The sequence below is a fragment of the Ictalurus furcatus genome, chromosome 13, assembly GCF_023375685.1.
Source record: "Ictalurus furcatus strain D&B chromosome 13, Billie_1.0, whole genome shotgun sequence".
NCBI lineage: Eukaryota > Metazoa > Chordata > Actinopteri > Siluriformes > Ictaluridae > Ictalurus > Ictalurus furcatus.
Genome location: NC_071267.1, coordinates 26,955,635 through 26,983,567, shown reverse-complemented (window position 1 = coordinate 26,983,567; position 27,933 = coordinate 26,955,635). Strand labels below are relative to the sequence as shown.

At 41.9% G+C, this 27,933-nt stretch overlaps 3 protein-coding genes across 6 annotated transcripts; 2 read left to right on the top strand and 1 right to left on the bottom strand.

Moving 5' to 3' along the window:
• The first annotated feature begins 39 nt into the window (after window positions 1-39).
• Window positions 40-8,184, top strand: mfsd8 (major facilitator superfamily domain containing 8). Of its 2 annotated transcripts, none has more exons than XM_053639759.1 (12): window positions 40-347; window positions 873-946; window positions 2,288-2,331; window positions 3,248-3,488; window positions 3,559-3,672; window positions 3,841-3,985; window positions 4,239-4,297; window positions 5,507-5,615; window positions 5,884-6,018; window positions 6,264-6,367; window positions 7,182-7,402; window positions 7,555-8,184. In XM_053639759.1, exons 1-12 carry the CDS (start codon window positions 292-294, stop codon window positions 7,762-7,764), a joined length of 1,512 nt encoding a protein of 503 aa, XP_053495734.1. In that variant the 5' UTR covers window positions 40-291; the 3' UTR covers window positions 7,765-8,184. The 2 variants fall into 2 exon arrangements, with proteins under 2 accessions (XP_053495734.1, XP_053495735.1); XM_053639760.1 differs by having other exon boundaries at window positions 279-347; window positions 873-1,865.
• An 85-nt stretch (window positions 8,185-8,269) lies between these two features.
• On the bottom strand, window positions 8,270-26,095 carry zcchc4 (zinc finger, CCHC domain containing 4). The gene is made up of 13 exons (XM_053639765.1): window positions 25,730-26,095; window positions 23,836-23,954; window positions 22,644-22,726; window positions 20,852-21,130; window positions 19,333-19,413; window positions 12,421-12,493; window positions 12,182-12,332; window positions 11,926-12,026; window positions 11,710-11,831; window positions 11,541-11,616; window positions 11,394-11,445; window positions 10,567-10,693; window positions 8,270-10,490 (listed from the first exon to the last, which is right to left on the bottom strand). The coding sequence occupies exons 1-13, from the start codon at window positions 25,800-25,802 to the stop codon at window positions 10,379-10,381; spliced, it is 1,449 nt and encodes a 482-aa protein (XP_053495740.1). The 5' UTR covers window positions 25,803-26,095; the 3' UTR covers window positions 8,270-10,378.
• si:dkey-219e21.4 (tripartite motif-containing protein 14) lies at window positions 12,584-20,858 on the top strand. 3 transcript variants are annotated; one of them, XM_053639761.1, is made up of 9 exons: window positions 12,584-12,684; window positions 12,785-12,815; window positions 16,040-16,169; window positions 16,274-16,416; window positions 16,508-16,603; window positions 17,461-17,691; window positions 17,800-17,819; window positions 17,926-18,059; window positions 18,279-20,858. In XM_053639761.1, exons 1-9 carry the CDS (start codon window positions 12,599-12,601, stop codon window positions 18,866-18,868), a joined length of 1,461 nt encoding a protein of 486 aa, XP_053495736.1. In that variant the 5' UTR covers window positions 12,584-12,598; the 3' UTR covers window positions 18,869-20,858. The 3 variants fall into 3 exon arrangements, with proteins under 3 accessions (XP_053495736.1, XP_053495738.1, XP_053495737.1); XM_053639763.1 differs by having other exon boundaries at window positions 12,627-12,684; window positions 16,087-16,169; XM_053639762.1 differs by having other exon boundaries at window positions 12,627-12,684; window positions 16,087-16,416.
• Window positions 26,096-27,933: the final 1,838 nt, after the last annotated feature.

Here is a 27,933-nt window from a genome sequence, read left to right as displayed (position 1 = left end):
CGACGCGGCGACAATATGGCGGCCATTTTGTAACTATAGCTCTAACGTTGCTGTTTTCACACGCGGAAGTTGTTTTCAGTCAGTAACAATGTTGGACTTCAAACTGTTCGGCGTTAATTTATAACGAAAACACAACTAAAAGAGTGCCTGAGAGCTCAAATGGGGGTGGTGTCGTGTAACCGTTTGACGACGTTTGTGCCATCAAATATGACACCGGAAGCTAATTTCATTAGCTATCAAGCTAAATAAGTGGGGTCAGTTTGCTGGCAAAGGGTGCTGTTTAACACAAAAATGTCTCTTCTGGAATCAGAAGAAAGTACTCCTCTGCTCAAAGGAGATGCTGACAGGTGAGTGAAGAGTTTGAGATGATAATAATACACATCTCTGAGTGAAGTTTTACACGCTTTATGCTTTACCAACGCATTAACAGTAAACAACATCAGCAGTAAATAAGCGGAAGTAACGTTACTTCCGGAAATAACATCATAAAACAAGTGAAGGACAAGGGGTTGTGCTGTTACAGGAAAGTAATCAGTTCAGGCTGGTGTAATGAAGCGCTGTCACTGTTGATTATTTTCCTACAGCAGCATGCCCTGGGGATTATTCCAGAAAGCAGTTAATGTGACTTATCATACCCCTTGTGTGTGTGTGTGATGCATGATATGCATGAGATGCATGGATATGATGCAGAGTGACAGTGTTTATCCGAAACAGGCTTGACGTTTACTTTAAGATGTGTTTCATGCACGAACCGAGTATCGATTCTGAGTGTTTGTAATCTGGGCCGAAGTTCGTTATGAAGTCGTATATAGGTTCTGAGTGTTAATAATGATGATAATATTAATGTCTGGTCTTGTTATGTCTTCTTAAAGCACACAGGATGCTGAGAGGAGCCGGTGGAGGTCGATCAGGGTCATGTACTTCACCATGTTCCTCAGCAGCGTGGGTGAGATCGAGAACTTACTGTATTCCTGTTCTTATGAACTGCTGTGTAACTGTAACAGAAACAGCTCTATACACAGAGATATTCCACTGCACGGGGTAATGTAATGCTCTTATCTGTATCTGCTTAGTTTTAATTAAGTAAAAAATGTCAGCAGTGTCAGCGTGGTATGTGAATTCTGCTCACGTCATCATTATTATCTGTATTTTTTTTTCCGAATAGGAAAGGAATAATGGGCAAAAAGTCCTAAAGGAAGATCACAAAGATTATAAGTTAGCAGGCTATAAGAAGGAGGCTGGGATATCGGCGAAGTATTGACTGATGCCCGGGCGCCAAAACTTTTCCACACGCCAAATTTCAGAAACGTGTTCTTCCCGTTATTGAGAGATCGCGATGCGTAGCCGGGAGTCCAAGAGAGCAGATATTTGTGTGGGTGGGAGGGGCATACACTTGTGCCCAAAAGTTTGCACACCCCTTGCAGAATCTGCTAAATTTTAATACTGTTAACAAAACAAGACGGATGATAAAAATCCCATGTTGTTGTTTATTTAGTCCTGTCATGGATGAGCTATTTCACATAACAGATGTTTACATATCACCGATCATCCTGTTCAAAAGTTTACACCCCCCTGTCTCTTAATTTATCGTGTTGCCTCCTTGGGCATCAGTGAACGTTTGCATCTTATGTAATAGTCGTGTACGAGTCCCTCAGTCGTCCTCGGTGTGAAAAGACTGACCTGAACATCATATAGTCGCTGTTGGAAAGATTTCAAATATACGAAAGATGCCGGAAAAGTAAAGAATGTGCAAGATCTGGAGGATTTTCCTGAAGAACAGTGGGCGGTTTAACTGCTCAGGACAAACAAGGGACTCGTGAAGAACTCTCACAGAACATAAACACGTCATGTCGTGGATCATCCAGGTAACAACACACACTATTAATAATCAAGGGTGTGTAAACTTTTAAACAGGGTAATTTTTATGAATTCATCTATTGTTTTGTGGACTATATGTAAACATCTGTTATGCGAAATATCTTATCCATGATAGGACTAAATAAACAACAACATGGGATTTTTATGATCTGTCTTGTTTTGTTAACAGTATTAACATTTAGCAGATTCTGCAAGGGGGGTGTGCAAACTTTTGGGCACAACTGTATTCTCTCTCTTTGTCAATCAGAGCAACACTAGCCAATCACGGGCTCCGTGAACTTCTGTGTGTGTGTGGGGGGGGGGGGGGATTATTGCATAAAATTCAGTATATCATGCAATATTAAATAATATAAAAATGTAAATATTTATATATTCGTTCTGTTTTTTTAACAACTAATATTCTCTCCAGGTTTTACAATCGTCATCACATCCATATGGCCTTATCTACAAAAGGTAAAGACGCTGTGTGTGTGTGTGTGTGTGTTCTTGTGAAATCGGTTCTTTTTACCACTTGCTACTGATAACATCAGACAGCTGAGTGCAAAAGTTTACACACCCCTAGGATGAGTATGAAGATGCAAAGAATGCTGAAGAGTACGAAATGTCATTTCTGTTCAAACAAAAGCTGTAGCAAAATGTATTTAAGATAAATAATGCCTTTGAAAGAACTTTGTAACAAATATTAATGGTCAAGTAGTGTCTTTTCAAGAACTCCGTAAATTAGAAAATGTTTCATTTCCTTTTTTTTTTGATTGAGAGAGAAATATTCCAAAAACTTTTTGTTGATTTTGTGTGTTTAGCGATAACTAAGTTGGGCGGTACCTACCTACTGATAACTGCTTAATCAACTGATAGTTTTTAAATGTACTGTACTTTTAAAGTAATTATATAATTATTACTATATATTAAATATTAATGAATATTAAAGTCATTAAAAGACATGCATCCATGCATCCAAGGAACCAAAAAGTAACACAACAAATAAAAACAGAGACATCCAAAATGAATCAAAAAACATTTCAAATAACATGACAAAATGAGTCAGCGCTAGTTTTTATTTCGCCTCTAGAGGCCGCTCTCGTACCGTATCTTGACAGCGGACTGTTCTCAGCTGCTCCCGCGACAGACGCGAAAACTATCAGTGTGGATTTTTGCTGATAACAGATAGTTCCAGCGATGATCGGTTATCTGTGCTGATTAATCGCAGAAACCGATTGACCGCTAGTCTTATTGGTAGTTACGCCAACATTTCTTCTTTAAAATAGTGGTATACTCCAGAGATCATGCGGGATGCAAACTTTTGCACGCCGCTTATGAGGAACTAATGTGTAGGATTAAATCCGAGCTACCGTTATTTTGTGATTTTTAGATCGACGGCAGCGCAGACGCTAGTTTTCTGGGTTGGGTGGTGGCTGCGTTTAGCCTGGGACAGATGGTGGCGTCGCCCCTGTTCGGACTTTGGTCCAATCACAGGCCTCGAAAGGAGCCGCTGGTGTGTTCCATCGTCTTGAACGTTGCAGCGAACATGTACTACTCCTACGTGTACCTGCCTCCGTCTCACAACAAATACCACATGCTCCTGGCTCGAGCGTTCGTCGGATTTGGAGCAGGTAACGAGAGAAAGCGAAGAATTGCGATGTACCCGATGCTCGATGTTGACCTCTGTGGAATGTCCTGCAGGTAACGTAGCTGTCGTGAGGTCTTACGTAGCAGGAGCCACCTCGCTGAAGGAGAGAACCGGCGCTATGGCTAACATGAGCGCCTGCCAGGCTCTGGGCTTCATCCTCGGCCCAGGTACCAAGAAACCTATCGAATATACATTTACAACACGGATTAGCGTAATCGATTATCTTCTTGTATTGATCAGGGAAGCGCATGATTAGATCCTGTAGTGTGAGATGTTTTTAAATGAAAAGCGTACTGTAGGTTGGAGGTTTAAAAGGACACGGGGCATATTTCTAGCTCTTCAGGCTGGTCTCTCGTTTATCGGTGAGAACGGCTTCAGCGTGGACGTCGTTCACCTGAAGTTTAACATGTACACGGCTCCGGCGCTGCTCGCCGCCTGCTTCGGTGTCATCAACATCCTGCTAGTTGTCATCGTCCTGAGGTAACGCTGCAGATTTGTTCTCATTACATGTTTTGGGTGAAATATCTTTTTGATTCTTTCCCTTGAGACGTAACATTTGAGAAAATATGGTGCGATTGCTAAAGGTCTGAAATGACACCAGTTTTTCTTACTTTGAAGGGGAAAACATCATGCAGTAAAAGTTTTAAATATAAGCCTCTTAAGTCTTATGCACATGCATACACTTCTTCTTTTTGTTGATTGATTTATTTATTTATTTATTTGCTTCTACCAGAGAGCATCGTGTAGATGACCACGGCAACCAGATCAGAGCGATTAACTACGTCTCAGAAGGTAGCGTACCCGTTCGATTTACAGCAACTACACACACTTCGGCTCGTTTTAACGTTTATCCCGTACAGGGCGTGATTAGAAGAAGCGCTTCGGAGCTAGAGAACGGCAACGGGAGTGAAATCGTATTCCTCGAATTAGTTATTTCGAATGTACGGTATGTTCTGTAATATAGCCGACTGCAGACTCCTCTTTTAACTCGTTCGTTAAAATAAATTACAATGCGAGACCTTAATCGACCTTAACTCAAATATCTTTCTGAACGTGACGTGTAAGGACTGAAACACCTCCGTGTTGCAGGAAAACAATCAGTGATAGGCTGGTGTGGTGAAGCGGAGTTACTGGTACTTACTACGCCAACGTGGATCGTTTTCACTGACGCAACAGTGTGTGATTCCTCGGCAGTTTGGCGAGGGTTTAATTTCATTGCATGTATTAAAGAGCAATATGTCATTGTTGTTTTTATCCATTTACAGTTACGTTACAATGTAGAACATCACAGAATCTACTTAGTTCCACTTACGTCCTCATGTACGTTATAGCAGCTCTAAACACTAGTTCCCTCACCAGCCTCTCTCTCTCTCTCTCTCTCTCTCTCTCTCTCTCTCTCTCTCTCTCGCTCACTCTCTCTTTCTCTCTCTTTAAGATAATAAGTCGGAGCAATGCAGCTTGTTGCCGAGAAACCACAAAAAAAGTGCTACGAAGCGCTAGCACTGGAGACTCCTTCCATAAATGTTTAACAAATGTCTCTTTACAGAAGCCTCACCATATCAACAATAAAGTCGCAGTGAACGTGCCGTTACTATAGAAACGATAACGTATTAGAAGGAGTACGTTAATATAAAGCTGTGATTTGTACCTGAGCTGCTGTGATTAATTAATTAATTAACACCTTCTGACCAATCAGAATCCAGAATGTGGTCAGTTTTATCTCTGCTAGATCGCTTGCTTAATGTTTGTGCATTATTTTTCGATGTGTCTGTTTATATGTATACATACTGCCTCCTGGAGGTCTGGAGATTATGGCCAAACATTTCTTCAGACTATTTCTTCTCTTGATTTCACCAGGATATACCCAAATCTTCATCACCCCCCCATTTATCCATAATCCATGGGGTTGCACTCGACTGTATCCGAATGTCTTTAGGTAAGATTGTAAGAAAAGGAATTTGTCCTTCGTGTACGTAACATGTATTGTTCTTATCTTTACAGAGCAGCTAGCCGTGCCTCCCGAAGTGGAAGGAGATATCGACCAGGTCGCAGTGCTTACATCCAACGTCCTTTTCTTCGTCATCCTCTTCATTTTCGCTGTGTTTGAAACGTAAGTGCTCATCTAAAGTGTTAGACAAGACACATAAGCGCCATGAGCCGATTGCTTGGCGTTTTTAAATGAGAATTGAGAATTACCATATACGGCTATCTGGGGCGTTTCTTTATGCAAATGAGCGTGGTCATGCACAAGCACATCAATTGAGAACGTGTAGGATTTATCCGTGCGGTTGTGTGTACACGCGTGTGTGCGGTTCTTCTGCGCAGATTTTCATGTAATCGTGTAAATCGTGGTGGTGGGTTTTTTTTTTCCTCTGCAGTATATCCACTCCTTTATCGATGGACATGTTTGCGTGGACGAGGAAAGAAGCCGTCCTGTACAACGGGGTCATTTTGGCGGCCATTGGCTTCGAGTCCGTTATAGTGTTCCTCGTGGTGAAGGTGATCTCTGTGCGGTATGTTCTGGCGTTGTTTTGTGCAGTCACACTGATTAAATGTACTTTCAGACAAGTCTGCTTTTCATTTTAATTTCTTTCCTCCCTACTCAACATGAACAGACTTGTTCGTGTGTGTTGTGAAAGAATGATCATTACTTAGCAGGAACAATCCAGAGAGAAGCGTAATTACTAATAATGTGTTAGTAATAATGGTTTTATTGTTGAACAGGATCATGCAGGTCACACTTTGTTCCCCCCTTCAGGTTTGGTGATCGTCCAGTGCTCTTGGGTGGCCTAGTCATCATATTTATCGGCTTCTTTATCCTGCTACCCTGGGGAAACCATTATCCAAAAATTCAATGGGCAGGTGAGGAATTCTGCTTTATAGTTGAGACACTATGGCACCATTCCATATATCCCTGAAACACTTCTTTCCTGTGAACCCAGACCCGGCATATACAGGTAGACTTCTCAAATACTACTAAGTAGACCTTTTGTCTATTTTTAGAACCTTCCTCCTTCTCAAATATATTTTTTCTCCATTCAGAAACATGTTTTACTTCACTAGATTTCTTTCATTCCTGTTCCTAATGAAAGATATTCCCCGAGGAATTTCTCGAAATGTTGATCGTTGTTGGAGTGGTGTTAGATTTTATACTACACAGTGACAGAAAAAGTCATGGTTAAATATAAAATGTAATGCTCTAATGTAATAACGCCATCCATCAGTATATCCATCCATATACCCCCATCTATCCGTATATCCCATCCATCCATCCATCCATCCATCCATCAACCAGTATACCCGTCCATCCATCCGTATACCCCATCCATCCATCTATCTGTCCATCCGTATACCCCATCCATCCATCTATCTGTCCATCAGTATACCCCATCCATCCATCTATCCATCCATATACCCCATCCATCCATCTATCAGAATGTCCATCCATCAATACACCCATCCATCCATCCATCTATCAGTATACCCCCATCCATCCATCAGTATACTCATCCATCCATCCTTCCACCCTGTTTACCTGTAGCAGTAGTAAAACAAATAAATGTAAAATGAATATATAACATTTGAAACATTTATAATGTTTCTAAACAGTTTTTGCACGTATTTGTATGTTATAATATCACTCCATTGTTTAATATTTGCTTTCTGGGCTCCACAGATCTTCAGAACACCTCCATGCCAGCTTTGGTGCGTTCCCCAGTCTCTAACAGTAGTGTGGAACCGACCGGATGCCCTTCAGATCAGATCTGGTGCCAGTTCACCCCCGCCATCCACCTGGCACAATACCTCACATCCGATATCCTCATAGGAGTGGGCTACCCCGCCTGCAACGTCATGTCCTACACACTGTACTCGAAGATCCTGGGACCCAAACCACAGGTGTGGTGCTGATGCTGATGCTGATTCAGTGAATTTAATATTGAAGCTTTATTGCACAGTGTGTGAAACAAGAGTATCTAAGTCTTTTAATAGTGTTTCAGAGCAAAGAAGTGGTTCCTCTCATTTATTTCCATAAATGTGTGTGTGTGTAGGGTTTGTACATGGGCTGGCTGACAGCCTCAGGCAGCGGTGCTCGCACCCTGGGCCCCGTGTTTGTCTCTCAGGTCTACACCAACTTGGGTCCTCGCTGGGCCTTCAGTCTGATCTGCGTTATCGTCCTGGCGGCCATCGTGCTCCTCACAGCTATGTACAGACGACTAATAGCCTTCTCTGTGCGCTACAGAATGATACACGAGGGCTGACGTCAGAGGACTAACCGTATTCTACCTTCAAGGACTAAAGACTCCAGGTGGTGGGGGATGGGTGGAAGATTCCCCGAAACTCGTTTTAAAGTCCATAAACCTTTTTAAACTATGTTGAATAATAAATGTGTCGAGTCCACAGGAAATAGAAAATCAGAACATAGGACTAGCGACGGTATTTTAAAATGTATTAAATAAATAGTGTGATTTTCAGCACAAGCCCAGACGAAACCGGAGACACTGTCTGACACTTTACAACTAATTTTTATTATTAACTTTACAAAATGTATTAATGTATACACGTGGATGCTGGTTATAGTGAAGAACTGGATGCTCAGGGTTTGGTACCCGAGATGAATTTCTACATATTTAACTTATTATTGTCCAGAGTTTTATTTTAATCCTGTTCTGACGTGTATTTTCATTTAATCCAGTTGTATAAATGACATTCCCTGTGTAAAACGGGTCGGAAAGTATTTTCTTTGTGGATGGTCCAGGACAAATATAGTGCGAGAGTCATTCTGTAAAAGCCCGAATGGATCCGACACTGAGGGCGCGTCTCGATCAGATCCCTGGTTCGGTGATCAGGGCGTCGGCCATTTTAAGCTCCGTCTCAATCGCAAAATCCTTCGGGCGTACTGGAACTTTCGCGCCATTAAAAAAATCCCACAATGCACCGCATAAACCAGGGAGCATCGATGCTCACTATGTTCCCTTACTGGAAGTGACGCCGTGTTTTCTGAATGAAATGGCGGACGAACTCTCAGCCAACTTCGTCTGCAACATTAAGTAGCTTAAATATTTTTAATGATTTTTTTAAAAAATCCTACGATCCTGATTAAAGTACAGTGACGGATACGTGTATCATTAAGCTAAAAAATAATCATATGACGACATGTCAGAAAAGATATCAGTCTGTCGTTGATAGATGCCAGTGGTGACGTTTTACAACGCGAGTACGTAGTCATGTCGCTGGAAAAATTGTCCCAGTGCCACAACTTATGTACACTATATACTGGTTCACCACCTAGAGAACTGATTGACACGCACCCTAACTCTGAAAACGTACTTCTCATCCATTAAATAACCAAACTACCGTTGATCTGTTGTGAATTTAGCTAAAATAGCTATTTTAACAAAAGCTTATTATAGCACGGGGTGATTTAATCAACTGACATATACACTTTTATTGACCATAATTCACGAGGGTCTGTCTTTAATAAGTAAAATCTCCTAATACTGTTACTTAGACAACATAGTACATTTTGTTTAGTTTCATTTTGTTTTGTTTTTTGTATTTAGTGCGCTGTATGTGTGCAGCCATTTTGTATTGTGTCGTCCAAACTCCCAGTGCTAACTCCCAAATGATATTCCCTGGATAGTTTTTATTTTAATCCATAACGCACTGTAAATCCAGACACGTTCTCTGACGACGACGATGGTGTTTCTGGAGCACTTTCTAATCACAGCGCTGTCTGAATTCAGTCCTCACTACTGCTCCCTTATACTGTACAGTGCTTTCTGTATATCGATCAATGGTTCTTAAACTTATTGTAGCCTGGAATAACATTATTTCAAAGCTTGGTAGGTATGACATGCGAAGTGGAGAGAAAAAAAAAAAAAAAACATGGACGCCTCCATGAAAGTGCGTCTTATGTTTGAGAGCATATCATTTCTGGAAATACAGAATGTAAATACAACTTGTGGAGTTTTTGTGCTTTATTTTTTTGGGGGGGGGGGTTGTTTTTTTTTGCAGTAAACTACTCGAATCGGCGAAATCGCAATCGCACGCGATTGTTCTGCACACTCTTTCACGGTCATGTTTGTTGGTAAATGAGACGTTTTAGCTGTTCTCATGTTCAACACACGTGAATCGATAAGGGGTTGGGCTTGAACACACATCGGGATGTCACGTGACGCGTCTCGACCCAAATCTGTGGTAACTTTTAAATAAATAAATAAGTAAATAAATAAAATCGCATGCTCCTCGGAATATTGTGGAGTTTGCTCACAAAATCCTCGAGGGACTGATTATAGAATTAACAGAGTACTGTGTCCGTACGTGAACCGATCTAAAGCCGATACTGTTATAAACTGTGTGAGCGGCCATGTTGATTACGCATCACTCCATCAGTAAACATGGAAGGAACTGGTAATTGGGAAGACGAATCCAAGTTGGCGAGTTGAGGGGGCGTTTTTTGCGAGCTTTGATTGGTCGTAGACGCGGAGTTAGAACATCACCTCGGACGCAGCATTAATTCCACAAATGCCGTCAGTTATTTCATGAACATTTGTTTACATTTTATTTTTCGGACCCATCGAGCTTAGAACACGTTAAGTCCGAGTTGGTGCTTGGACCCCTACATCTAAAAACTTTCAAATCCAAAACTGCACTGCACCTCATTTTTACCCAGGTTAAGGAGATCATGGGATTTGACCTCACGACCTTTTCCGATCTCTGAGACAACTACCCAACAACTACTGACCACACTTTAGTATCAAGTTCCTAATGACCCAGAGTGTGAAAGTGTATATAATTTATTTTCTCCGTCCACTGAATGATGCTAAACTGTTCACCGGGCCGCCCAGTTCGTGATGCGCGCTCCGTCTGTACTCATGTGACCTTTTTCTTCTTCTTCCTGTGGGCGTTCTTCCCCTTCCTTTTCTTTTTCCAAGCCATGTGCTTGTCGCTGTCGTGTTTGGACGCTCCCTTGGCACTCGGTACACTGTAAAAGACACACGAGATCCGTAAGCATACGCTACTAATACGGATAAATACGGACGCTGTGTAAGATCGCTCACTTTCTCTTGTGTTTGAGAGGACAGGCTTTGTGTTTGTGTCCAGGATCTCCACAGTTGTAGCAGCCGGTTTGTCCGCAGCGATGATCTGGAAGTACGCAACGAGCGCAAGAGGAACAGTGACGCCATGCTGAGAGAGGATAACAGGTGACCGTTTTTTTTTGTTGTTGCGCTGGAGTCATCTTCTTCTTCAGAACATTATTTTGAATTATTACTACAGCGTTCAGTTTTCACGCGTACAGTCCCATCAGAAACCGTCGGAACGGCAAGGCCGATTCATTGGGGGGGGGGGGGGGGGTATTTTTAGCTGTAGAATGAAGACGTCGATCGGAAATTCAGCTTTTATTACCAGGTATTTATATCTGACCACCGAATCTGCAGGTGAGCATAAATATCGGAACATGTGACTGACAGGTGTTTCTTGTTACCCAGGTGTGTCCTGTTTGATCGATTGATTGAACAATAACTGCCTTCAGTTTCGCCCGTGAAGACTGCATTTGTTGTTAAAAAGGATAAACCAACATAAAGACCAGAGAGCTGTCTATGGGAGAAAAGCGAGCCATTTTGAAGCTGAGAAAAGAGGCACTGCACAGATATTTTGGAGTGTGATCTGAAACCCAAATGTCTTTGGTGTATAGCACAAACAAATGAATTGGCCTTGCCATTCCAATAGTTTCAGAGGGGACTGCATATATATATATATATATATATATATATATATATATATATATATATATATATATATATATATATATCTCGTAACATTGTAGCTAAATACATCTTGGATGATTGAGAAATTGTGTTGATTGATTTCAAGAAGTAACACTTACAAGGCTTCACACACTTTCCACATTCAGAACAATGCCTCCATGGTCTTCCATTCTGGGGGGGGAACAACAACCAAAAAACCCGGCGTATTTATTTATTTATTTATTTATTTATTAAATATAACAACCCTGAAAAACCACGAGGCCTACCTTGGACGTGCAAGCGTTACATTGGGGGCAGTGTCGGTTCTCCGCTGAGACGCATCTCTCACAAATGCTACAAAACCTGAGGGACGTAAGCGTCGGATATTTCACTTTCTGAGCAAAAATGATGAACGGAATTAAAGAACGCATGCCCGTGTGTGTGTTCAGGTGTTACCTGTAGCCTTCCTCCTTTGGCAGGACGATGTCTTTGGGACAGAGGTTAGTGAACAGGCGGACCGGGGATTGCTTACGGCCCGTCGTCCCGTGCTTGTACAGAGGATGGTTATCATAATCCACCTGCAGTAATAAATAAATAAATAAAAGTCTTGATATTTGTCTAACATTTTGTCTTTTTCCCCCCCTTCTCCTTTTCTTACGCAGAATCCATTACCTGATAATCCAACATGGTGAACGCAGGGAAGCAGTCGAGGATCCTCGGTTCAAAGAAGTACGGGAATATCCAGACCATGGGCATCTCGGACACGCCGCTCTCTGCAGGACGAGGGTTAGAATGATCGGGGGCGTATCAATTCAATAAGCGACTCTGTTTGCATCCGAGCGCGTGAAGCTTGCACGTCGCACGCAAAACCCACGAGGGAGGGGGCGCAAACTTTTGCACCAAACTACACTTGCGTCTTCATACGCACCGGTTCCGTGTAGACTCCTCCACGTGTGTGATATCTTCGAGAACGTGTGGCCTAGAAGCTTCACCAGACCTCCGAAGGGTGGATCTGCTACCATCACTACTTTATTCCCATCTTCCTCTGACAGGAAGTCCCGGAAAACCTCAACCGCTTCCTGTACAGACGGGAAATCGGACAATTCGATGTGATAGCACGTATATGTATGTATAGATTTACAGAAAAACGTGTGCAGGATCTTTTACCTTTCCGTCAAAGAAGTGATGATTAAACATGTTATAATGACAGAACTCGTCCTGGGTGTAAAACTGGGAATATCTGAACGAGGGAAAAGAGCAAGAACATCAGACATTATTCTTCTCACATCGCTGCACACGCACCTACACGCACACACAGGCTTTGGCTTGTTATGGGCTTATTAAAATGTTCACAGCTGATTCAGCACATACCAGAGAGAGAGAGCGAGCGAGAGAGAGCACAAGAAGAAACTTTCATTCCCACACTGTACTGTAAGTATCGACCGACTGGTATTTTCTTATCTTGAATTAACTGCTAGCACATTTTTGGGTCTGCTGTGTATTAATTCATCATTATTATCCACGACTACAGAACACGAGGAACTGTGGAGGATATTCTGAAGGTCTGTAAAAGTCTTAATTCCGCTAAATTCGCATCACGGATACAGAGATTGTTTACAGAGACCGTTCAGGGTTTGGAGCGTTTATCCATGTCCCCCTGTCTTAGAAGAGGAACAGAACAACTCTGTTCTAGCTGTATTATACAACGAGTTTATGTTTCGGAATGAAGCCGTTGGAACAACAGTACGGATTTATTCAGTTCTAAAACGTAGCCATCCTTTTGTCCCCCTATTCTAGAATAAGAATATCACTTACTCTTAAAATTAATGTTTATTTTTTTGGAACTGAAAAATTGAAATCCGTTAATTCTATTGTAGAAATCTTACCCCCCCCCCATTCCCCCTATTCTATAATGAAGCAATCCTTCTCCCCTATTCTAGAATGTAGCTCTCCATTTCCCCCCATTCTAGAACAGCATTTACTGCAGAATAAAATTCTTTTTTTTTTAACTTTTAAAGATAGGAATAGAAAAAGTAAATTTTATTCTAGAGCAAACGCCCAATTCTAGAATATAGCAATCCTTCCCCCCCATTCTAGAGTATTGCTACTCTTCTTTTCTACATCTCCCCCGCTCATATTAGAGATAGAATATTCTGTATTATAGAATAAAGCATTCTAGATTTCATTTCTTTTATAAGAGAAAGATGCACTAGAATAGCTGAATTCTTTTCTAGAATATTGCTACTTTTTTCTACGTGTTCTAGAATGTAGCTCTCCATTTTCCCCTATTGTAGAATACCATTGATTATAGATAATGTCAATTTAATTCTAGAGTAACCCCGCCTCCTTCCCCTATTCTAGAAAAACAATAGGTCTTTATTCTAGAATACAGCGTTCTAGATTTCTTTTTATAATAGAATTGGTTCATTCTTCCACAGAATATTGCTACCCTTTTCTACGTGTTCTAGAATGTAGCTCTCCATTTTCCCCTATTGTAGAATACCATTGATTATAGAAAATGTTCATTTTATTCTAGAGTAACCCCTCCCCCCTTCATAAAAACTATTTTCTTCTAGAACGTTTTTAACAGAACAATGACATACAACAGGTTCTAGAATGTAACAGCCCCCCCCCCCGTTCTAAAATGTAGTGATTATTCTTTTTCCTCCATTCTAGAATGTAGTAAACCCGCAACCCCTCACTTTTCTAAAATGTGGCTATCCTTTCACCCATGTTCTAGAATTGACCCCTCTCTCCCCATGTTCTAGAATTGACCCCTCTCTCCCCATGTTCTAGAATTGACCCCTCTCTCCCCATGTTCTAGAATTGACCTCTCTCTCCCCATGTTCTAGAATTGACCTCTCTCTCCCCATGTTCTAGAATTGACCTCTCCCCCATGTTCTAGAATTGACCTCTCCCCCCATGTTCTAGAATTGACCTCTCTCTCCCCATGTTCTAGAATTGACCTCTCTCTCCCCATGTTCTAGAATTGACCTCTCCCCCATGTTCTAGAATTGACCTCTCCCCCATGTTCTAGAATTGACCTCTCTCCCCATGTTCTAGAATTGACCTCTCTCTCCCCCAATGTTCTAGAATTGACCTCTCTCCCCATGTTCTAGAATTGACCTCTCCCCCCATGTTCTAGAATTGACCTCTCTCTCCCCATGTTCTAGAATTGACCTCTCCCCCATGTTCTAGAATTGACCTCTCTCCCCATGTTCTAGAATTGACCTCTCCCCCATGTTCTAGAATTGACCTCTCCCCCCATGTTCTAGAATTGACCTCTCTCTCCCCATGTTCTAGAATTGACCTCTCCCCCATGTTCTAGAATTGACCTCTCCCCCCATGTTCTAGAATTGACCTCTCTCTCCCCATGTTCTAGAATTGACCTCTCTCTCCCCATGTTCTAGAATTGACCTCTCTCCCCATGTTCTAGAATTGACCTCTCCCCCCATGTTCTAGAATTGACCTCTCTCTCCCCATGTTCTAGAATTGACCTCTCCCCCATGTTCTAGAATTGACCTCTCCCCCATGTTCTAGAATTGACCTCTCCCCCCATGTTCTAGAATTGACCTCTCTCTCCCCATGTTCTAGAATTGACCTCTCCCCCATGTTCTAGAATTGACCTCTCCCCCCATGTTCTAGAATTGACCTCTCTCTCCCCATGTTCTAGAATTGACCTCTCTCTCCCCATGTTCTAGAATTGACCTCTCTCTCCCCATGTTCTAGAATTGACCTCTCCCCCATGTTCTAGAATTGACCTCTCCCCCATGTTCTAGAATTGACCTCTCTCCCCATGTTCTAGAATTGACCTCTCTCTCCCCCAATGTTCTAGAATTGACCTCTCTCCCCATGTTCTAGAATTGACCTCTCCCCCCATGTTCTAGAATTGACCTCTCTCTCCCCATGTTCTAGAATTGACCTCTCCCCCATGTTCTAGAATTGACCTCTCTCTCCCCCAATGTTCTAGAATTGACCTCTCTCTCCATGTTCTAGAATTGACCCCTCTCCCCCCATGTTCTAGAATTGACCTCTCTCTCCATGTTCTAGAATTGACCCCTCTCCCCCCATGTTCTAGAATTGACCTCTCTCCCCATGTTCCAGAATTGACCTCTCTCTCCCCATGTTCTAGAATTGACCCCTCTCCCCCCATGTTCTAGAATTGACCTCTCTCCCCATGTTCCAGAATTGACCTCTCCCCCCATGTTCTAGAATTGACCTCTCTCTCCCCATGTTCTAGAATTGACCTCTCCCCCATGTTCTAGAATTGACCTCTCTCTCCCCCAATGTTCTAGAATTGACCTCTCTCTCCATGTTCTAGAATTGACCCCTCTCCCCCCATGTTCTAGAATTGACCTCTCTCTCCATGTTCTAGAATTGACCCCTCTCCCCCCATGTTCTAGAATTGACCTCTCTCCCCATGTTCCAGAATTGACCTCTCTCTCCCCATGTTCTAGAATTGACCCCTCTCCCCCCATGTTCTAGAATTGACCTCTCTCCCCATGTTCCAGAATTGACCCCTCTCTCCCCATGTTCTAGAATTGACCCCTCTCCCCCCATGTTCTAGAATTGACCTCTCTCCCCATGTTCCAGAATTGACCCCTCTCCCCCCATGTTCTAGAATGTACATATCCTTTATTCTAGAACTACGCGATTGTAATGTTTCTGGGAACAGGACAGGTTCTCTCTAACCCCCCGCCCCCTTTTTTTTCTAGATTAAGAATGCTCTTTATTCTATAATAACGCGTTCGAGAATGAATCTATGATTGTGTTTTTGATCGGTCAGGGTAAAGTTTGGAACGCTTCTGCACTGAATACCTGTCTCTGCTTCAGACATGTTTCAACATACTGCACCTCATCTTCCTGGAGAAAGGACCTGATTACACACCTGGAGGGAATACAGCGTTACCTGCTGCGTGAGTAAAGCAGAAATGTTCAAGAGATCCACGGAACCCACTAGCAACGAAGCATGACATGAGGATTTATTCTTTGTTTTTTGTTTTTTTTATATGTTTAATAGAGTTTGCAGAAATGGCAGAGGAAGAGGGCGCACCACAGCCACCGCCCGCCGATTCTCTCTGTCTGGCCTCGGTCACGCAGCCCTACCCCCGTTCTCCGAAAACACTCCGTAAACCTGACGCCGCCCCGCTCGAATACTCACAGGTCTGCTTACGTTCCAATAGAACTTTGTGTTATGATCGCGATGTTCAAACGGCACACTTGTGTATGTTAAAGCCGTCTGTCTGAACATCAGGAACAGCTGTCCTGCTGGCTGGAGGAGCTGGAGAAGGAGAGCAAGTGGACCGAAGCTCATATGGCGTCTCTGAAAAAGCGCCAAGCCAACCTCAGCGTAAGGGCTAAGCGAATGGTTTTAAAGGTGCGGTCTGTAATGTTTAACGACGTCGTATGGAAGCTATCCGAGGATTCCCGTATACTGTATGGATCTGCCTCTTCAGTTCTTTTCGTTATAGCAGTTATAATGTAAGTGAGAACAAGATCAAAGTTATTTTGTGGACATTCCACTATATTAAACGTAACAATAAATGGATAAGAGGAACGGTATCAGTGGAATAAAACACTACTTCAGGGTGATAACACTAACTCCGCTACATCACAACGTCCCGTTGTTGATTATTTTCCTTGCAACACGCGGTGGTTTTATTCCTCAGACAGCTAATATGTGCGATGAGACACGCCCAGCGTTCCACGCTGACCGCTTTACGCAAGAGAAGCCGGACTTTTAGCATCGTCGACTCTTCTTTCTAGCGAAACAGGAAGTCAGAGTAGGATAGAGTGGCTCCGCCCACTTTTTAAACAGCCAATAGCGTTCCGCGCTTACCTGACAGCCTGGGTTAAGCCGTACAGTCAGCACCACGGATTTTTATCACCGAGACTGGGATCACGTCAGGTTCTAGAGCGCATTTGACCGGGCAGAAAATCTGCTGAGAAGTGCAGGATGATGTCATCAAAGCGCTCGATCCGTATCGCTGGTAGAGCGAGAGAGAGACCGTGCGGTTTGAACGCGTACGTCTTCTAAATGCGAATTTTGTCATTGTTTTCGAGCGCGCGAGCTTATAGAGAACCTCGGGGCGAACATTTTGATGCTAAAAGACACAATTTTTGATTCCGCGTGGACTTTAAAGCTGATTTTTATCCGCTGTTGTCGACACTCTGACCTCTCCCCTGTCCCTGTCCTCGGCGGTGAAGACGAGCGCGGAGACGATGGAGCAGCAGGTGCGCGAGCGATTCGAGGCCGTGCGTCTGGCCCTGGAGAAGGAAGAACAGGCCGTCCTGGGCTCGCTAGAACAAGAGCAGAGGGAGAACAGCAGCAGAATGACGCGTCTCCTGAACGACTGGAACCAGCACCTGAAACTGGTGCGCAAACACATCAGCACCGTCAGGACGCTGCAGGAGAGAGGAGCCGAGAGCCGGCAGCAGGTACTCGTCACGCTGCACTCAAGAACACGTCTGATATGCAGTATATAAACGTGTGAATGTTTATACAGCTAAAATACATGACACTCTCCTGATTTTTTTTTTTTTTAGGTCTCTCCTGGAAATTTCAGGTAAATCATCTTCAAAATAATTTGCAGCTGCGGGTTAACGTTAATAATGAATTATTAATGCATGATTAATGCGTTTTTCGTAATGTGGGCGAACTTTTTTGCGTAGCTGCCATAAGAAGCAGGACGCGGCTGAACTGGCCATCGGGCCGAACGACGAACACTTCCAGAAGCTCATGAAGGTTTTGGGGAAGATCTCAAAAGATTTGCAAGTCCGACTACAGAAAAAGAGCTTGCTGCTCGGTAAATAACCGACGTCTTTTTTTTAATTAGTCGCAGATAAACATCACTGAACCGCGACTGGTCAGAAGGTGCTGTTGAATTTTCTGCAACAGCGGCTCAGAGTGGTTTATCTCGGACACCCTGGACCGATATGCTCATGATATCCCACAATGCACCACAATATCTATTCCCGCACGGTCTACAGACTAATCTAGAGTATATCCTGTATTTTCTCGCCAGACTCCACTGTGGTGGTGATTGACAGGACAGCCTGCCACAGACAGATCAAGGTGACTCTGAGTGGGCGGGGCTTTTACGTCTCTCCTGACGACAGCTCGGCTCCTATCCACCCTCTGCAGTTCGATCAGACCTGCTGCGCCCTGGGCTTGCCCGCTATAAGTTCGGGTCGGCGTTACTGGGAAGTGGATGTTCACTGTTGCTCTTCCTGGGCTGTGGGCGTGGCTTACGGCAGCCTGCACAGGAAAGGGCAGGACAAAAGCACAAAACTGGGCAGGAACAGACTCTCGTGGAGTCTGGAGTTTCGGGACGGGCGTCTCTCGGTGTGGCACAACGACCGGCACTTGACCCTGTCCGCTCGGGCGGCGCCAGACAAAGTGGGCGTGTTTGTGAACTACCAGAAGGGTCGCGTTGCGTTCTACGACGCAGACGCCGTGAAGCTGCTGCAGGATTTCCCAACGAGCTGCACGAGCGTGTTCGAGAGGGCGCATCATCAGTTCACCGAGCCCGTGTTCCCTGCGTTTCGCTTTTTCAGAGCCAGAGATCGACAGCCTGTTCCAGATCACATGGAGATCTGTGACCTCGGGCTCTGACGCGCGATTCTGAAACGCACATGGACCTCGTCCTGCAGATTTGAGTCTTCTTCCCGCTCTAGCTTTATATTAAATAAATAAATAAAACTCTCTGCGTTTACGCCTAGCCAACGCTATGCTACATTTTAATGCAACAAATACTCCAGAAACATAGCACTGCACTAAGTCAGTGTGGATGACTTAATCATGAGTTGACAAAATAAACATGCTATTAAATTTGGATGAAAAGAAATTTAAGCTTTAAACAAAAAAGAAAACGACGGCCGCATCAATTCATGCTCGAAAACAATCTTGTTAAGTTGATTACGCGAGTTAAAACTACTACTAATAACAAGCAGGAAAGGCTTAATGTTGTTCTAGGCCCGGGGTTTATGATCCACTTTTGAAAACTTTGTATAAAGCTTACTTCTAACGTTAACTCTTTGCTAGCAAAAGTCCCAAAATTTCATTAAACGTGCTCTTACCTGAAATCAATATCCAGTAATAAACTCCTCATGGTGTTAGTCTTGTCCTCCGTGCTCCGGATGTTAATCAGCTCATGTAATCTGCGATTAAGTAATAAACCGTACTTAATTCAGTGTGAAATAACACAACAGGCTAATTTACAAACTAACTGTTAAGAGCTTTCGATACTAAGGGGGTCACTGAAGTGTGGAACGACACCGTAACCAGGAGTGGACGCTTTTGGAATGACGGGCAGCTAATAAACAGCAGGAAGAATCCACCAATGCGAGTCCGAGAGATCCTAAACTGGCTGTACTCGCCGGGTAGGCGGGGCACAGTCTCATTCGGCTGTCAATCACTAGCCAATTATGGATGTCTGTGAGATCATGTATGCGGAAGAGTGTAGACAGCACTTTCCTTAGTTTGTAAGTTCATAAGTAGCGGAGTTTGTAAGTAAGTTTGTTTTGTAAACAAGTTAGAATAAGTAAATAAGAATGTTAGCTTGTAAGTCAGATAGTTTGTTAGTAAGTTCATAAACAAGTTAGTTTGTTAGTAAGTTCGTAAACAAGTTAGTTTGTAAACAAGTTAGTTTGTTAGTAAGTTCGTAAACAAGTTAGTTTGTAAACAAGTTAGTTTGTTACTAAGTTCGTAAACAAGTTAGTTTGTAAACAAGTTAGTTTGTTACTAAGTTCGTAAACAAGTTAGTTTGTAAACAAGTTAGTTTGTTACTAAGTTCGTAAACAAGTTAGTTTGTAAGTATGTTGGTTAGTTTCTTAGTAAGTTAGTTTGTAAACAAGTTAATTTAGTTTGCATATTATTTTCTAAGTACGACTGTCAGTAAGAATGTTAGCTTGTAAGTCAGTTAGTTTGTAAGTCAGTTCCTAAGTAGGTTAGGTTGTATGTAATTTAGTTAAGTAAATAAGTAAGTATGTTTATGTGAAATAAGTCTGTACGTTGGTTTGTAAGTAAGTTCACAATTAAGTTTATAAGTATGTTAGTTCCTAAATAAGTTTGTTATTAAGAATGTAAATCAGTTTGTAAGTTTGTCTGTAAGTACACAAGTAGCTAACTTCGTAAGTTAGTTTGTAAATAAGTTAGATTTGTTTAGTAGATTCTAAGTAAGTTTGCCAGTAGAAGTGTTGTAGCTTGTAAGCAGGTTAGTTTGTGAGTGAGTGAGTGAGTGAGTGAGTGAGTAAGTTAGTTTGTAAACAAGTTTATACAACAGTTAGTTCCGGTCCACTATTCCTGATTGGTCGGGCAGCGTTCCAAGAGTGCCTTTATTTCCCGTAATGGTACGGGGATGTTTCACTGTGTTTATCACTCCACTTTTCTGTGTCTGCCACATAAAATTCCACTACTTCGAAACAGATACTACGGTAGCGTTAGCAACATTATCAGCGGACATGTCAAATGATACTTTCTAGAGTTGAAATATAAAAGCTCGTCAGATGAAGATAAAAAGGGAAAAGTTCACGGATAAGAAGTCTGGAAGTATGTTAGTGTGTAAGTATTTGAACAGGGCATGCGGGTTATACTCACCGTGGCGTCCCTATACAAAGAACCTTCCGGTATCCTAATCCAGAGAACACATCCAGAAGGAAATGGCAGCTGCGGTCAGCAAAGAGGTACTGCGCATTGCTCTTCTTATTCTCCAAAGCGCGCAGCAGTAGGCTGGGCCTCCTCAGACGCGCCACTGTGATGTCATCAGAAAGCGCCTTGTGCGAGGCGTGAGCGCTCCGTTCGGCAGGAAGGAGCAGCAGCTGACAGTCCACACAGAACCTCCTCTGATCCAGCGGCAGGGAAACAAACTCTCCGAACCTGCCACAGGAGTGAAACACGTTAGCCTGCTCTAAAGTGCCGCGCGGCGTAGCGGTACTATCTGTACTCTCCGTACCCCGATTAAGTACCTGTGTCTGTTTCACACTTAACAGTTTCTCTGGAGGTTGTGGTGTAGGGATGATGAGTAAAATACTACTCCAAAATTCATACATTTATTTGATATTTTTTAATAAACATTTTTAAAAAAAGGTTCTTCAGTGTTAACGCGTGTCATTTATCTCCCGCACAGAAGGAAATACCACACCGCGAGTTTGTTTTTAATCACAAGGTGATTACCATAAGGGTGCAAATAATTTGTTTTAATTAGTTTTAAAAATGATGTGTTTGTTTGCAAAGTCGCTGGGGCGACATTAAAATACAGTCCCCTCTCAAACTATTGGAACAGCAAGGACAATTCATTGATTTTTATTGTAGACATGTGGGTTTGAGTTCAAAGGATGTTTCTTGTTACCCAGGTGTGTCCCGCTGAACAATAAATCGCTCTGAACATCTACTCTTGGTTTCATCCTTCAGTTTCACCCGTGAAGACTGCATTTGTTGTTAAAAAGGATAAACCTACACGAAGATCAGAGAGCCGTCTATGGGAGAAAAGACGGGGAATCGATCCGAGTCACTGCACAAACGCTGGGCGTAGACGATACAACAATTTGGACCGTCCTGAAAAAGAAAGAAACCACTGGAGTACTGAACAACAGACACCGAACGGGTCAGTGACATCACCAACAACCTCCACAGGGCAGGGGTGAAGGTCTCACAATCCACCGTTTGAAGAAGAAATATAGAGGCTGTACTACAAGATGCAGCCCACTCATCAGCGGTAAGAATCAGAAATCCAGACCGGAATTCGCAAAGAAATACAGAGACGAGCCACAAAAGTCCTGGAACCGAGCTGGAACCTCTACCAAAGTGATGGAAAGGCCAAAGTGTGGAGAAAGAATGATCCAAAACATACAAGCTCGTCTGTGAAACATGGTGGAGGTAGTGTCATGGCTTGTGCCTGCATGGCTGCTTCTGGAACATTCTCACTGATCTTTATTGAACGTTTATTGCCGTTCCAATAGTTTTGGAGGGGACTGCACAACACTAGGAGTCGCACCTGATCTGTAGCAGAATCTCAAAACGTTCTATTAAGCACCTAGAGCACCGGATACCTTCAACAGCACCATTATCTCATCTTATCCCCTATACAGTGAGCAAGATGCGGCTTACGGATAAGAAATGTGAAACTGCGCTAAACGTCAGCGACGAGAAAACAATCGTGTCACTCGATAAACATATCGAATCAAAATAAAACATTTTGACATCAATAGGGACAATTCTGTAAGAACAATCAGGGGTGTGCATTGTTTCTAGCTCCGCCCACATCCCCCAGTTAGGTTGTCTTTGTACCTGCGCAAGAAGGGGAACCTAATTCTTAGTTACGGTATGGTGTATATAACGTGTAACGGCTCACAACGCAACGAATGTAAAGTAATGATTGTGGTTATGTTACCTCAGGCAGTATTCTGAATGGGAGAAGGAGGGCCTCTTCAACCGGTTCTGCTCCTCTCTCGCATGCAGTCGCTCCTCTGATACCTGAAACATTATCATTAAAATAAGTATACAAATAAAACAAACAAAAAAAACAACAACTACACAACATCCGAGAAAACAGAGGTCAATAATTTACACGTGGATGTGAATGTGTACTCAGACATACAACAGCAAACGAAATGAAATACCATTCGATCTTACAACTACGCTCAGGAAACGGGTACAGAGGACCCTGTGGTATACTTTTTAAAGATCTGAATAACAATAAACAACAAAATGTACATCACAAGTTTAAGAGACAATCACATCTGGCAATGACCAACATACAGTATTGTGACAAATACAAAGACAGAAATAAAATAAAAAGAAAATAATGCAAAATAATAACACGGCAATTTATCCACAGAGGCTAGGATTAAGAATGAATTCAAATAATAAATAAATTAATTGTAAAAAAATCACATAAGAGAAATTTGAGATAAGATAAATTTGATTAACCCTCGAATTTATTTTGGAATTAATTGAATACTTTATAAATATATATACACGTACACACACGCACAGTATTTGCACAGGATGATCGGTGTAAGTTGTTAGTATTTTGTCTTCCGTGAAACACGTAAATATCTTATGTACCGGCTGAAGGGCGGTACTAAATATATTTAAACAAAATAAAAATTGACATAATCATCCTGTTCAAAAGTTTACACCCGCCCATCCAGGTAACGACACACGGTATTAAGAATCAAGGGTGTGTAAATTTTTGAACAGGGTACTTTTTACAAAATCCAGCTATAATCTTGTCTTGTGGACTATATGTAAACATCTGTGATGTGAAATAGTTTATTCAGGACGGGACTAAATAAACAACAACATGGGATTTTTATCATCCGTCTTATTTTGTTAACAGTATTACGGTTTAGCAGATTCTGCAAGGGGTGTGCAAACTTTTAGGCACAACTGATATATATATATCAGACAAAAAGAGATGATCATTTTATTTCTGACGCGCTAACATAAGTTCTATTATAATCATTAAAACGGTACTTTATGGTTGGTACTGAACGCTAAATTAAACGGACGTGACCGGATATAAATAAATAAATAAATAAATAAATAAATAACCATAAGAAAACCTTCAGCTCCTTTACCTTTTCATTCTCCCACTGAAAGAAGCTGCAGTCTTTTCTGTCTCGACACGCAGAACAGGCGTAAAACCTCTTTCCGCTCTTCTCTCCTCTGCACGTGACCTGAAACAACACCGCGGGTCCTGCGAAACACACACACACACACACACACACACGCAGCGTGAGCAGAAAATAAAGCCGACAGCTAGCGATCCGTGGTTCTCGGTGTGACTCGGAAGACCATGCTCTTTCATAATAATGTAAATATGATGTTTTCCTACTTCGTGACATCGTCACAGCAGTAAGTCTGACGAGCAACTCCTGCCACACGTTATATTCGTTATTAACGCCTAGTTATGGTGGATGATTCACGTGGTTTATTTCCTGATCTAAAGCTCAGTCTAACTGCGATATTAAATCGACGCATCTTAAATGCTTTTACGAATGATTCTTAGCGTTTTACTCGTTTTAAATCCGGAATTTTGAGACACTATAACTGGGTTGTGTTCAGTGGGTGGAAAGTTCAGTGATGAAAAATAAATCAATCTAAATAAAGAAATATGCAGGTAAGTAAGCTATTCATAAGTAGGTGAAGAAGTATCTGTTTACACAGAACAGCCATAACATTAAAACCAGCTGCCGGATATCGTGTAGGTCGCCCTCCCCTTGTGCCACCGGAACAGCTCGGACCCGTCGAGGCACGTGCTCCACAAGACCTCTGAAGGTGTGCTGTGGTATCTGTAAGTTGTGAGGTCGGGACTCCGTGGATCGGACTTGTTTGTCCAGGACGTCTCACAGACGCTGGATCGGATTGAGATCTGGGGAATTCGGAGGTCGAGTCAACACCTCGAACTCTTTGTCGTGTTCCTGAACAGTGTGTGCAGTGTGTCAGGGAGCGTTATCCTGCTGAAAGAGGACACTGATATTAGGGAACACCGAGGCCATGAAGAGGTGTACTCGGTCTGCGACAGTGTTTAGGTAGGTGCTACGTGTCAAAGTAACATCCACATGAACTCCAGGACCCGAGGTTTCCCAGCAGAACATTGCCCAGAGCATCACACTTCCTCCACCGGCTTGCCTTCATCCCATAGTGCATCCTGGTGCCATCTCTATCACAGGTAAGTGACACACACACACACACACACACACACACGGCCGTCCACATGATGTAAAAGAAAACATGATTCATCAGACCAGGCCACCTTGCTAGATGGACTAGTCTTCGCTCGCCACACTCATCAGTGAGCCTTGGACGCCCACGACCCTGTCACCGAGTCACCGTTTATCCTTCCATGGAGCACTTTTGGTATGTTCAGACCTGCTGTTTTAGAGAAGCTCTGACCCGGTCGTCTCGCCATCATAACATGGCCCTTATCAAAGCCGCTCAGATCCTTACACTCGCCCATTTTTCCTGCTTCCAACACGTCGACTTCAAGAACTGACTGTTTCCCCCCACCCCTCGACAGGTAACGAGATCATCGATATTATTCACTTCACCTGTCAGTGGCTTTAATCTTATGGCTGATCGATGTATATTTTAAATAATAATAATAAAAAATACAGTATGCAAATAACTAAGTACACTATTCATGAGTAAACACTCAGTAAGCTGATGAGAAGTAGGCAGGCGAGTATGTATGCGTGCATGCATGTATGTATATACAGTGTGAGTAAGTTAAGTATGTAAGAACATAAACAGATCATTAATAAGTAAGTCACTTGTTTGTAAGTAAACACCTCGCTATTGACGAACAAATACGTATGTTTACTTTAAGTAAATTATTCATAAAAAGGTAAGCAAGTTTAGAAGAAAGCAAGCAAGCTGCTCATATCCCAGCAAGTATTAAATAAGTAAACTATTCATGAGTAAGGATGAAAGTAAACAAATAAATAGTCAAGTGTTTACACACACACTTACCATGTGGACACTGCGGTGCATTTCTCTCCTCTTCACCCTGAATAATCACTTCCACTTCTCCGAGCTGCTCCATATCTCACACTTCACTGATCATTATTATTATTATTATTATTATTATTATTATTATTATTATTATTATTATTATTATTTAACTAAGTAATAACTTCACTCTCTGCACTCACGCTCTGCACAGCGGCGCCCTGTTGATTTAACTGTCGCCGGAATATGACGTCACTGCGTGTCCGCCCACTACATGCGCCTTTTCTAGCCATCTATCTATCTATTTATTTATTTGTTTATTTGTTGCATTTTTTTTGTGGTGCAAAATAAAAGCAGACAATACTACAGAACAATCGGTAGTTTCCCGCGTGTGTAATAATGACAATAAAACCATAAAATAATCGCATAAATAAATGTAATAAATATCTAAATACATCCCATTAATCGCATAGGCTTTTTTTCCCCTACAGTATTATATCTTTGCATTTATAAGTGACATAATTATGAATATTTTACAGACTTTCAGAACATTAGCTTTCAATGTTATATTTGATTATTTATATCTCTCAGATATGTGCAATTTGAAGAAGAAGAAGAAGAAGAAGGTGATGGGAATAATGAAGAAGACATATCCAAACTAAAGAGGGAAAAGATAAAGGCGATGAAGGAAAAGAAAAAGACAAAGTAAAAGTTGAAGAGGAAGAAAAACAGTGGAGTAGCAGTAGTAGACGATGTAGAAGAAGGAAGAAGAAGATGAAGAAAAAGAAGGAAGAAGGATGAGGATAATGGTGATGATGTAAAAGATGAAAGAAGAAGTAGAAGAAGATGATGATGATGATGATGATGAAGTACAATATAGAAGAAGTAGTAGTAGAAGATGAAGATGATGATGATGATGAAGTAAAAGATGAAAGAAGAAGAAGATGATGATGATGATGATGAAGTAAAAGATGAAAGAAGAAGAAGATGATGATGATGATGATGAAGTAAAAGATGAAAGAAGAAGAAGATGATGATGAAGTAAAAGATGAAAGAAGAAGAAGATGATGATGATGATGATGAAGTAAAAGATGAAGTTGAAGATGATGATGAAGTAAAAGATGAAAGAAGAAGAAGATGATGATGATGAAGTAAAAGATGAAAGAAGATGATGATGATTATGAAGTAAAAGATGAAAGAAGAAGATGATGATGATGATGATGAAGTAAAAGATGAAGTTGAAGATGATGATGAAGTAAAAGATGAAAGAAGAAGAAGATGATGATGATGAAGTAAAAGATGAAAGAAGAAGAAGATGATGATGAAGTAAAAGATGAAGAAGATGATGATGATGATGATGAAGTAAAAGATGAAGATGAAGATGATGATGAAGTAAAAGATGAAAGAAGAAGAAGATGATGATGATGATGAAGTAAAAGATGAAAGAAGAAGAAGATGATGATGAAGTAAAAGATGAAGAAGAAGATGATGATGATGATGAAGTAAAAGATGAAGATGAAGATGATGATGAAGTAAAAGATGAAAGAAGAAGAAGATGATGATGATGATGAAGTAAAAGATGAAAGAAGAAGAAGATGATGATGAAGTAAAAGATGAAGAAGAAGATGATGATGATGATGAAGTAAAAGATGAAGATGAAGATGATGATGAAGTAAAAGATGAAAGAAGAAGAAGATGATGATGATGATGAAGTGAAAGATGAAGATGAAGATGATGATGATGAAGTAAAAGATGAAAGAAGAAGAAGATGATGATGAAGTAAAAGATGAAGAAGAAGAAGAAGAAGATGATGATGTAAAAGAAGAAGAAGAAGAAGAAGAAGAAGAAGAAGGTGTTGTGTTGTTATATGGTTGTGAACATTACAAGGGGAATGTACTAGAAGTTTCCTTCCCCCTGTGTCCTCCTCACCATTTCCACTCCCTCCCTCGTGCTGTTTGACACTTTCAGCTCTTGAGGGCGACAAAACATCAGTTAAAGATCAGCACTTCATGAACCTTCAGTCCCTGCGGGATTCCCGGCTCTCCCTCCTTCCGGCTCTCTGTTCCCGGGCATCGGATCTACCTGGAGTCGGGTGTTGCTAATAAACTGGCCACCGAAAGGCTTTCCACACAGCTTCCATATATTTGTACTCAGTTTCCCACGAGGCTTTGCGCGCTCAGGAGCTGTGATTGCTGCTGATGCAGAGGCTCAGAGCGGCGCTGTCA

Bases quoted from the DNA above. Each gene is read 5' to 3' on its own strand.
- si:dkey-219e21.4 (XM_053639761.1), top strand. From the start codon at position 12,599: ATGTTCACAGCTGATTCAGCACATACCAGAGAGAGAGAGCGAGCGAGA. The intron at 16,604-17,460 runs GTAAGGGCTAAG...TCGGCGGTGAAG, and splicing joins AGCGCCAAGCCAACCTCAGC to ACGAGCGCGGAGACGATGGA. The intron at 18,060-18,278 runs GTAAATAACCGA...TTTTCTCGCCAG, and splicing joins GAAAAAGAGCTTGCTGCTCG to ACTCCACTGTGGTGGTGATT.
- zcchc4 (XM_053639765.1), bottom strand. From the start codon at position 25,802: ATGGAGCAGCTCGGAGAAGTGGAAGTGATTATTCAGGGTGAAGAGGAG. The intron at 21,131-22,643 runs GTAACATAACCA...CTCCTGTGGCAG, and splicing joins CATTCAGAATACTGCCTGAG to GTTCGGAGAGTTTGTTTCCC. The intron at 19,414-20,851 runs GTGAGTATAACC...ACTTAATCGCAG, and splicing joins CTTTGTATAGGGACGCCACG to ATTACATGAGCTGATTAACA.
- mfsd8 (XM_053639759.1), top strand. From the start codon at position 292: ATGTCTCTTCTGGAATCAGAAGAAAGTACTCCTCTGCTCAAAGGAGAT. The intron at 2,332-3,247 runs GTAAAGACGCTG...TGTGATTTTTAG, and splicing joins TATGGCCTTATCTACAAAAG to ATCGACGGCAGCGCAGACGC. The intron at 4,298-5,506 runs GTAGCGTACCCG...TTATCTTTACAG, and splicing joins GATTAACTACGTCTCAGAAG to AGCAGCTAGCCGTGCCTCCC.